The sequence below is a fragment of the Dendrobium catenatum genome, unplaced genomic scaffold (genome assembly GCF_001605985.2).
Source record: "Dendrobium catenatum unplaced genomic scaffold, ASM160598v2 fragScaff_scaffold_243, whole genome shotgun sequence".
NCBI lineage: Eukaryota > Viridiplantae > Streptophyta > Magnoliopsida > Asparagales > Orchidaceae > Dendrobium > Dendrobium catenatum.
The window spans coordinates 716,423-727,680 of record NW_021318705.1 but is presented as its reverse complement, the minus strand read 5'-3'; the positions used below and the strand labels follow the sequence as shown (position 1 = coordinate 727,680).

At 33.7% G+C, this 11,258-nt stretch overlaps 1 protein-coding gene across 1 annotated transcript; it reads right to left on the bottom strand.

The window, feature by feature from the left end:
• Positions 1–2,156: 2,156 nt before the first annotated feature.
• LOC110094691 (homeobox protein BEL1 homolog) lies at positions 2,157–9,709 on the bottom strand. Its single transcript, XM_020819981.2, has 4 exons — positions 8,396–9,709; positions 7,047–7,432; positions 6,386–6,446; positions 2,157–3,372 (listed from the first exon to the last, which is right to left on the bottom strand). The coding sequence occupies exons 1-4, from the start codon at positions 9,137–9,139 to the stop codon at positions 2,791–2,793; spliced, it is 1,773 nt and encodes a 590-aa protein (XP_020675640.1). The 5' UTR covers positions 9,140–9,709; the 3' UTR covers positions 2,157–2,790.
• Positions 9,710–11,258: the final 1,549 nt, after the last annotated feature.

Sequence of the window (11,258 nt, the reverse complement as noted above, 5' to 3'; positions counted from 1 at the left end):
CAGATCCCGATTCGGATCAATTTAGGATTCAATTGAATTTGCTAAAATTAACCCAATTATATTTAATTAAATGATGACTCGAATTAACCCAATTATATTTGCTCAAATTAACCCAATTCAATTTAAGGTGGATTAATTGGGCTTAATCGAACACGGTCGAGTCTAATTCGACTCAATACAAGCTGATTCGAGCTCGAATTGGACTTGACAGGGCTTAATTAAATCAATCAAAGGCCCTCGAGGGCACCCGAACAAAAATCGAGGTCAACACCGTCGAATCTCTTCCCGTCCATCGACCATCACCAAACTTTTGTCTATTTGTTGAGTGTCGTCGGATCTCTTAACGACCATTATCTGTTATCAGACTTCTGTATGTTCCTCTGCCTCTGGATCTCCAAATATCATCAAACTTCCATCCATCCCCTAGTTACCACCACATCTCCAACCATCGTCAAACCTCTAAAAAACATTCTCCTTATGGTTGCCACCATATTTTTAATATATGTTAATGTCATTCAATCAAGATAAGGAATACCTACTTGAAGTTTGGTCAATTCTCCAATATTTTTTATTCTCACTGTCCATGAGTTGAAGGACGGGTCGACCTTCGTAAAATATTCAAACATTAGTGGAATCATTTTTACTAGGTAAGGCACCGTAGTTTTTTCCCTTTTCAAGATGTTTCACAAAAATTTTTTGATGTTTATATGTCATTTAAATTATTTGTTTGTATGTTGAATTTTGTTCCTTCTCTAAGGTCTAAAACACTTTTACTCTACCGTCAAATCTCTTAAGCAACAACGAATTTTATAACTCCAAATTGATTATTTGAATTATGAAAATTCAAATAATCAATTTTATACTTAAATATGATAACATTCCTCCCAAATTAAAAAAAAAAAAATTCTAAATTTTAAAGTTAAATTTAAAAAAATAATAATTTTTAATATTTGAATGTTATATTTTAACTTTACAATTATTATTGTAACTTAAAATCACAAAAACATTATCTCATTTGCTTTATTAATATGTAGTAATCTTACGCTTTTTCAGCCATGCAATCTTCTCTGTTGGTAGAACAATGGAGTCACATAATTACGATCGTACATTCTTATTCACCTTACATCTGCCTTTAACTCACCTATACACACTTATCAATACTTTTTTTTATACTTAAATGTGCATATATTATACTATTACTATGGCCTAATGTTGCACATGCCCGCAAGGTAGCTTAAACTTCGGTACTACTAGGTACCTCTCGGTACTACTAGGTACCGCGCATTTTTCAAGTAGTTCGGATGATTCGTGTTATCGGGTTATCGGGTAAACAGAGCACACGTTCTCTTCAAGTCGGTGGGGTCAAGATGGGCTCCACGTGGCGCGACCCAATTCGTTTGCACACACAGAACTACGTCCGCACTCCGCACCCAATAATTTCTCCTTCAACTCACCTATACACACTTATCAATACTTTTTTTTTAATACTTAAATGTGCATACATTATACTATTACTATGGCCTAATGTTGCACATGCCCGCAAGGTAGCTTAAACTTATCAGTGTCAACTATTGTTATTGACAATAATGTTTATCGCCTTCTTCTTAAAATCCGTCCAAATCCTTGGCTGTCAAGATTGCTATAGCATTGCTAATGTGGAACATGATAACTAATGTTTTTCTTAGGAGTAGTTTATCTTAGTTTGTTATTATTAGCTTCTAGAATGTTCTTATTAGCTTATAAATATGCAAGTATTGTAGTAGGATTGATCATTTGATGAATCATATACACTTTTGAAGTTTTAAGCTTGTGGTTGGTCCCTGATTGGGAATTCCTTCTAGCAGATCTGATTCTTTCATGGATCCATTACATCAGCTAGTAAAGATAGCCTACACATGATTTAAAATTTTCTATTATAATAAGGCATTGTCTAGTAATAGAAATGTCATATCATTGAAATAAATAACTTGTATTAATGTATATATTATTTTTCAACTGAGCTAGACCCCATGATCTTGATCTTTTATGCAAAAAAACTAATATCATATTTGCATAAATGTTCTCTCTTGCTCTACATGGACATGTATTCATACAAGCTAAAACACAATCATAAAACTTTTTCATCTTAAATTCTCTTGTACATAATAAATATAAAATGATACAAAACAAGGGCAGTCCCCTACTAATCATTAATTTTCAACTATGAAATGTGTTTTACATTTGAATATTTGAAAAGTAAGAACACTGAGACCGATTTAGGCTTCATTTGGGACGGCTTTTTTACTGCTTCTTAAAACAACTTTTTAGTATAAAAATAAATAGAAAGCTGTTTCAAAAAGCAATAAGAAAGCCGTCCGAAACGAAGCATTAATCCTATACTAATACAGTAAAACTGAAAAAGCTGATCCAGTCTCCAAGTTTACATGAAACCTTCATCTAATTATAAATATAAATATATAATCAACGGTTCCATCCACGAACTTTCAAAACCATCTTCCTCCTGATCACCTAACATGGCATTCTGAATTTTTAAAAGCAATATCGTAAACAAAGTATTCGAATCAACTAATTTCTGCTATATATACACGTACAGATAACCAAATCGCAATAATTTTCCTAAATCAAAACCTCATATTCCATCAGAGTTGAACAATCCAGCTGACTTTGGCAGAATCAAGAGGGGCCGGGCCAAGCTGAGATTTTTAATTCTTTGGTAGCTTTATATAATATTAAAGTTTCCTCCTTCGAACTCTTTTTAAATTCTGTCACCTCCACAGCCATTAGGTTTCTCTATCCAGCCAAGTCATGCAGCAACTGAGCACCCATCAAGTTCCTGTAAGGAAGATTCTGTACCTCCCCGTCGAGGATGGAAAACTGAACTGGCTGACACTCCTCCATTTGCCCTCTAGAATAAAACAGTGGCTGTGGATTTGTCGGAGAAAGCGAGAACCCCATTCCACCACCACCGCCGCTGCCGTCGTGATGCTGTAGGCCGAGCGTGAGGGAGACGCCATTGCCGCTGTAGCTTTGGCTGCCGCATCCGTTGTAGGAAGAGAAGTGGAGGTCTGCAATGCCGAAGTTCTCTGTTCTCTGTAATTGGATTTGGTCTCTTGGATTGGTGTGGTGCGGTCTTGCTTCTGAGTGGTGGTTGATGATGGAGGAGAGTGAGTCCGGCTCGGTGAGTAGTTCGGCTGCTAGAGGTTTCTGTTCGTCGGTGATAGCGACGTCACGGGAGCAGCTAGGGTTAGGGTTCCTATCGTCTTCTTGAGCTCCGGTGGACTGGATTTCGCGCTCTTTTAATTCTTCAGTGTACATCTCTTCTATCATAGGTTTCCATAGTCTCACCCTTGCGTTGATGAACCAGTTGGAGACCTGTGACGGGGAAGCTTAGATATTTTGAATTTGCAAATACTAATATTTTATGTTATTTTTAACTAAATTAATAGGCTCCAAAAAAATAGTCAGATGACTAAACATTGATCATAATAAATTTCAGAAATTTCAAATTTATTTTAGAAGGAATATATGAATTTCTAATTGTGCCAAACTCAAAATAAATATAATAATTTTTAAACTAAATTAAAATTTTGATAATAATATCTTGAATTTTTTTTTCAATTGACTAGTTCATTGTAGTCTTAGAGTGTGCATGAAAAACAAATAAATTTTTGATAAAACTTGCAAAAATTATTCTATAAAATTATCTTAATTTTAAATTTTTTTAATATGAACTGATTAAAAATTTATATTAATTTATCAAAGACTTAGCATTTAAGGAAGCCATTTAAATTATATTTGTAAGAAAAAACTAAATCAAATTTTTTTTCTAATTGTTACTTTTTTTATATTTATAATGCTTTACTATTCTATTAAAAAAAAGAACAGAATAGTAACAAAAAAAAAACTATGTCAAACAAAGACTTAGCTGATTCAGTGTATTTTGATTTTTAAAATTATTTTACTAATACACTTGTTGAGCAAGGCTCCATTCGAGATAATTTTATTACTATTTTCTATAGCATTTTTTTACTTTTTAGGCTTCGTCTGCGCCAGCTTTATTATTTTTTTTAAAGTAGCTTTTAAGTATAAAATTTTTATGAATTAGAAATTTTTGTATTAAAATTTTATTTTAGAAAACAATAAGAAAGTTATCTCAAACAAAACCTTAAGCTTCGTTTGGAACATACATCTTTATTACTGCTTCTTCAAACTATGTGCATTTAAGTACAAAAATTTTAAATTTTGTACTAAGAAACTGTTTTAAGAAGCAATTAAAAAGCTGTTTCAAACAAAGTCTTAGACTTCATTTGGGACAGCTTTTTACTACTTAAAGCAGCTTTATAATATAAAAAGTTTAAGTTTTATACAATAAAGTTGCTTTAAGAAGTATTGAAAAAGCTGTCTCAAATAAAGTCCTAGGCTTCGTTTGGGAGGATTTTTTTACTGCTTCTTAAAGCAGCTTTTTAGTGCAAAAAATTTTTAAAGCTTCGTTTGGGACAGCTTACTGCTTCTTAAAGCATCTTTCTAGTTTAAAACTTATTAATTTTAAACTAAAAAATTGGTTTAAGAAAAAATAAAAAAGCCGCCCCAAAAGAAGCCTTAGTATGAAAATTTTTTGAATGTAAGGAAAAAAATATTGACAAGAAACTATCTCAAATGAAGCTAGCTTAAAAATATTATTATAGTGAAGATGAAATATAAATTGAAGAGTAATGCAATTCAGTCCGGCAGTTCACATACAAAATATTTTTGAACTGTTCTTCAAATTTATAATTAATTATGTCACTTTCATATTTTGTACAAGTTGTTATTAAATTAATAATTATTATTCATTATGCAGAATAAGAAGAATAAAGAAAGTCTTTTTATAAAATTATTAATCATAAATATTGGACTATCTCTATTTGATTAAAATTAGATAATGGCTCTTTATATTATTATATTTATGAAGATTAGTTGAGAAGAAACATCCTATGAAGCAAAGACTTGGTCGGAATGAAATTTATTATAATAAAGACTGCATTTGATTGTTCATCAATAATATTTTATTAAATGTAAAAATCGGCTATAAACTTCTACTTTAAATTTATTTGATTTCATAACAATTACAATATTACATTATACTAATAATATTGTTGTCTTAATCTCAATAATTATTTGCATAATATGTAAAATTATCTTTATAAAAGTAAAGTATAGTCTATTGAAATTTGAATATAAAATATATCAAATGAAGATTGGCTGTCAATTTAAAATTTTATCCTGCAAAACTTTGAAATGCCCCAAAAAAAAAAATTTATGGAAAAAATATTTCTCTCAATTTTATGTCTTATTTTCTCCTATATATTTCTATATATGATTTTCTAAGAGAACCCACAAACTTCTTGAGAATTAAAAAAAAAAAAAGAACCATTTTGTGCTCCTATATCCTTCATTTTGGTTTCTTAGGTAAAATTTCTTAATCTAAAGAACTTCATTGTTTTTTTTTAATGATTGTAATATTTTGTTAAGTTATTTGTGAAACTCTTATAGCAAAAATAACTTTTTTTAAAGTTATTGTGCATATTATTATAAATATATTCTATTAATAAAAATCAGACAAAAACTTCCTTACAACTATTAATAAATCTAACTGCAAAAAGTAACTTCTCATCACATAATTTTTAAAAAAATTGCTTGAAAATAGTAACCAAATAAAATTATAATTACTCTTTTAGAATTAAAGCAATAAGAAAGCCGTCGCAAAACAAAATTATAATCATATTTTTATGGAAGGTAATTTTGTCTAAGTTTCGTTTGGAACATCTTTCTTGCAGCTTTAAAAAGCAACTTTTTAATTTTTATATTAAAAAGCTGCTTTAAGAAATAGTAAGAAAGTTGTCCCAAACGCAGTCTTAGGCTTCGTTTGGGACGGCTTTTTTGTTGCTTCTTAAAACAGCTTTTTAATACAAAAGTTTAAATTTTTGTACTCGAAAACTGCTTTAAGAAGCAGTAAAAAAGCCGTCCCAAACGAAGCCTTAGTTTTTACTAATTAGATTCATTAAAAGTTAATTTTCTTACTTTAACAAAAATAATTCTAATATTTTTTTCTTTTATTTAAGAAATATTATATTATAAACGTCAAAAAGACATTTTTATTTAAAAACAATAAAATTATATTGTGCGTGGACGGATGTCATTGCTATCCTAATTAATTTATTTTGTTATAAGGACTTCGTTGACAAAGTCAAATCTTGTTTTTATCTGTTGAGGATCGATAAAACAGTTGAAGTCGGGCAAAGCATTGATTATTTTAAATTAAACAGATTAAACATTGATTAGCGACATGTAGCGAACGGTGATTAATAATTAATTAAGTGAGAGAGACGTTGATGACGTGGCGTACCTGGCTCCTTGAGAGGCCCGTTTGCCTTGCTAATATATGCTTATCAACATCGCTGGGGTACCTGCAAGTTGTCATCTTTTATTTATTATATTTCTTCGACAACTACCTCAAATCTTGTCATATTTGCAAAAAATAGGGTGCAATTTGCAAAACATATTCAAAATAAATAATCGAAGCAATATGTGGGAAAAATAATTTAATTATTTTGATTATAAAAAACTATTTATCATAAATTTTTTAAAAAATATTAAACAATAACATCAATTTTTTTCTAAGAAGTTGTGCGCAATAATCCTTTATTGAATTGAGAGATTATTCTAGGCAGACACCGAACACAGCTTATCATTCAATGACGAATCAGGTGAGCCACATCATCCAATACTGGACAGTATCGAACCACGATATCGAATAGAAAATGATGTGACTCATTTTTATTGAACTCGGTCCGCACATAAAAATTCATCCATTGAATTTTTGTCACTTGTTATGTTACCTTATTCAGTATTGTTTAAAATAATATGACGCTGAGTCAACGTAAGACCTTAATATTAAAATTTTACGGTAAGGAAATTACATATAATGACAAGTCTGTGTCGTGCGTGTAATTATTAACAAATTGCATCATATGTGTCGGCCGAGAAGGAAAGCGAAAAAGACTTACGGGTGAAGAAAATGCTCGAAAAGCCAAGCTCTGAGTATGGAGACTGAGCGCTCAGGAAGGCCGCGCTGTGGCCGCCATGGGTGTTGTTCCATCAGCAATCCTCCTTGCTGAAACGCCTTCTGCTGTCTGAAGCACTGGTCGAGAAGCTTTAGTCTTGGAGTATCACCTCTGCTTATTCCTGGAGCGATGGGGTCCTTTTCCCCCATGGTTTTCTTTGCCGCCTGTATTTGGCTCACGATGCCATCCCTCAAGCTTCTGAAGTGTCTGGACATGGCTTTTGACGCCAATGCGAGGTATGTGGTAGCTGAGCCTTCGCCGGCGACGGATTCAAAGGATGAAACTACGGCTCTCATTTGTTCACAGTATCTCCTGTATTTTCTGTCCACCTGTTGCAAGATAAAAGTTCAGTAGCTGTTGGTTTGTAGCTAGCTTGGAAGAACATAGTTTGTCTAAATTGGATGAAGGGAAGAAGAAGATGATGAAGAAGAAGGACTGATGATGAGAAGAAAGTGCTTACGAAATTTGAACCATCTCTAATTTTATGTATTTAATTTATATCTTTTATTATATTGCCTTCTTATCCTGTTGAAAACATGCTAACATTCTATGAAAAAAAAACTTTTTTTTTTCACTGGATTGCTTTTTGAGTGGACAGAAAGTCAGAGATCCTATAAGGAAATCGATGCTTACAATTTTTACTATAATAAACTTTTTGTCATCTATAATCTTTTTACATTGAAAACTGCGTTTATCATGTGTTGCTTGAACATAGAAACTAATGTATCTCACATGAATCATAAAAATAAACTCTTTCGGCTACGTTTGGTTACTTGAATTTACAATTTATTTGATTGGATGCAATAATTAGAAATAATTAAACAAAGATTATAAAGATTTTAACCTATAAACTGAGTGAAAAGAAGATATTAATTTTGAAAGATATAATTATTTTTTCAAGCAACCAATGAGCCTATGAAGCTCTATAAAAAATATTGTAGGATTTCTGTCAGTTTTGAGGGCTTTAACATATATTACTCGTGATGAATTTTGCGCGATCTGGTGGGTTCCATTTAAAACGGGGGATAGGGATCTGCTGGTAGATTTATAAATGACTATGCAAAGAAAAAAGAATAGAGGTTTCTAAATATAAAGGAAATGGCCGAAAACGTCAATCAGCCCCACCTTCGGCTCAGCTAAGCATTTATGGTAGCACTTCTGCCCCACCATTAGTGAACCATTGAGCTCACAGATAACCCAAGCGAAGGGCTATGTTGATGGCCAGTACAGTTTGAACATGGTGGACTAAGCTGTGAAGTAGTTAAATAAAGAAACAGTATGAAGAATCTCACCTCTTCTAGCAGAGTCAGAAGCTTTGCCTTTCGCTTTTGGAGCTCAAGTATGTCAAGATTTTGAAGTGAGGGGCTGACAGGAGAGAGGGAAGAAGGCCCACCTTCTTCAAACCTTTTGCTCTGCTGTTTCTGCTTTGAGGATTTCACTCCTCCAAGGTCACAGAACTCGTTCAGCAGCTCCTGTGTTGGAATCAAGTACTTTGAGAGCCTCAGCTTATGGGTACTGCTACTGACACTCCCAGATGTTTGGGCGGAGTGAAAGCTGAAGCCTTGCTGATGAGAAACAGTGCTGTTACTGTTCGTCGGTCTAGAGAACATTAAAGATCGGTGATAATCGGCCGCCGAGTCCACGACGACGGAGGGTTCCGGGTTGTACAGAGACAGGGAAAGCCCCTGGCTTGGCTGTTCCTCGTCATGAACAGGAAATAAACATCGCAAAGAGTCGTCGACGACGAGCTGTCTCGGCTGATCCCAATCTGCCACGGCGTCAGGGGAAATCATGAGGCTTTCGCTAGCCGGAGAGTCGCTTCCCGGCCTCAGAAACAAACCACCTGATCTCCATGAAGTTTCGGGGTTATGTTGATTCTGATTCTGTTGATGATGATGATGATGCTTTGAAGGGAACCCAAGCATCTCCATCCTCGTCTGCAAGTTGTAAAGCTCGTGACTACCTGAAGCCTCGTATCCCTGCATCGAGTACTCGCCGTAGCCCATGGCCGCTTGATGCTGATGCTCTTGAGCCATATTCTCCTTCTCCGTATCTCAAGTTACGAACTTTACTTCCGGTTAATACGATGATTTAAAGAAATCGAAAGAAAGGTAAGAAGAGGAAAAAGCATGCAGCCTGTCACTCGAAGAGACGACTTCCTGCCTTGGCATGGAAGGGAGCTGTGCTTTTAATAATTGTACTGAATACTTTTGTTGTCATGAATGGATCCGTCGAGTGGCTCTCATCTGGGAGACTGAGATTGGCACGAATCCCATCCCACGATTCTCCCCTTCTCTCTCTCTCTCTCCCCCGTCTCTCTCCCCCCCTCTGGCATCCAGTGTGGGTCTTCTTGTTCGCCTCTGCAACAAAGCTTTTTCAGATTGGTTTCTGCTTCCTCTGCGGTTGCTGCTCACAAGAAGACAGATACCGACTGGTTTCTAGGGGATTAGTGTCATGGAGCAGAGCACAAGAGAGAAGAAGAAGAAGAAGAAGAAGAGAGAGAGAGTGTGAAGAAGGGGAAGAAGGGCGTATAGGAGGAGCAACAGTGGAATAATTGCGACTGCAAAATATTCCACAAACGGGGGCTGGCTGCTTCTCATGAGAAGAAGAGCTTTTGTGGTCCTCTCCTCCGCACTATTTCCCATTAAACCGCGTCTTACGTGGGACCACATTACTTGGGACCGCACCTCTAATTTTCTTTCTCAATTCCCAAATTATTGTTTTATTATTATTTTTTTAATTTTACTTTCGCCTCTGCTCTATATAAATTATCCTTTCCTCAATACACTATTTTTTTAGTTAAGAAAAATATGCGGTTGCTTATTTTTTGGGGACCCCCTTCTACTATTAAATTTTTTTTTTTATTTAAATTGATCGATTGTTTTGTTTGCCCATGTTTGTGGGGTTCATTCAGGTCAACATCTCATGAAATTATTTTAATTTTAGTGAAGTAATTCATTGTCAGGATTTGCCTCTCTCCACAACATATTTGTATTGGGATTTTTATTTTTTTTAGTGAAAGATGTGACGAAAATGAACAGAAGAAAAGTATCAGAGAATCTAGTAGGAAAGAAGGAAATGGAAGAACTGTAACCAATTTCAGACAAGGTATATTTATATCTTAGGCTTTATTTTAGAAGATTTTCTAATTATTATTTAAAGTAATGTTTTATTAAAAAGTATTTAAAAAAATTAGTATTTTTGTGCTAAAAATTTGCGTTTAGAAGCAGTAAGAAAATCGTTCCGAATAAAATCTTAGTGTTAATCAAGGGCGGTTCTACTTTAGGCCCGGGGGCAATTGCCCTCTTCAAAAAATTTTTTTAAAAAAATTCTTATATCATTCTTTAAGTAATTTGTTTTCCTCAATCTATTTTTTAATATTTATTACAATGGTTTTTAGACAATTGCCCCCCTAAAAGTTTTAAAATACTATGGTCTTTAGGCAATTGCCCCAACACAATTAAAAACGTTATGTATAGATGTTATTATTAGGGAACCAAAATTATCCTTACAACCAAAATTTGAAAAGAAAGTCCAAAAATATCCTTACAACCCTAAAAATCCAAAGAGAAATAGTAAATAAAATCCAAAAATATCCTTATAGCCAAAATGTCTTTAGGCAATTGCCCCAACACAATTAAAAACGTTATGTATAGATGTTATTATTAGGGAACCAAAATTATCCTTACAACCAAAATTTGAAAAGAAAGTCCAAAAATATCCTTACAACCCTAAAAATCCAAAGAGAAATAGTAAAGAAAATCCAAAAATATCCTTATAACCAAAATTTGACCCTGCGACCTGACCAGGCGGGTCGAACCTGCAGGGGGTGTTGCCCCCTTCGAGCCCCCCACCACTTCTCATATATCTACGAAACGTACAACAATCAATTATATAAATAAATAGGGGTCAAGGAGTAGTGCCCCCGGAACAAACTTTGGTTGTAAATATATTTATGCATGAAAAAAAAAATCTCTGCACTTTTACTTATGAATTAATCCTCCTAAAAATTAAGGTTGTTTCTATTATAGCATATAAATAAAACTATCTAAATAAACCTGTGTGGCTTCATATACTATCGTGAATGTTGCCTCTTGTAATCAGGATCTATATACTACTATACCATATGTAATGAGAGCAAGATATCAATAATAT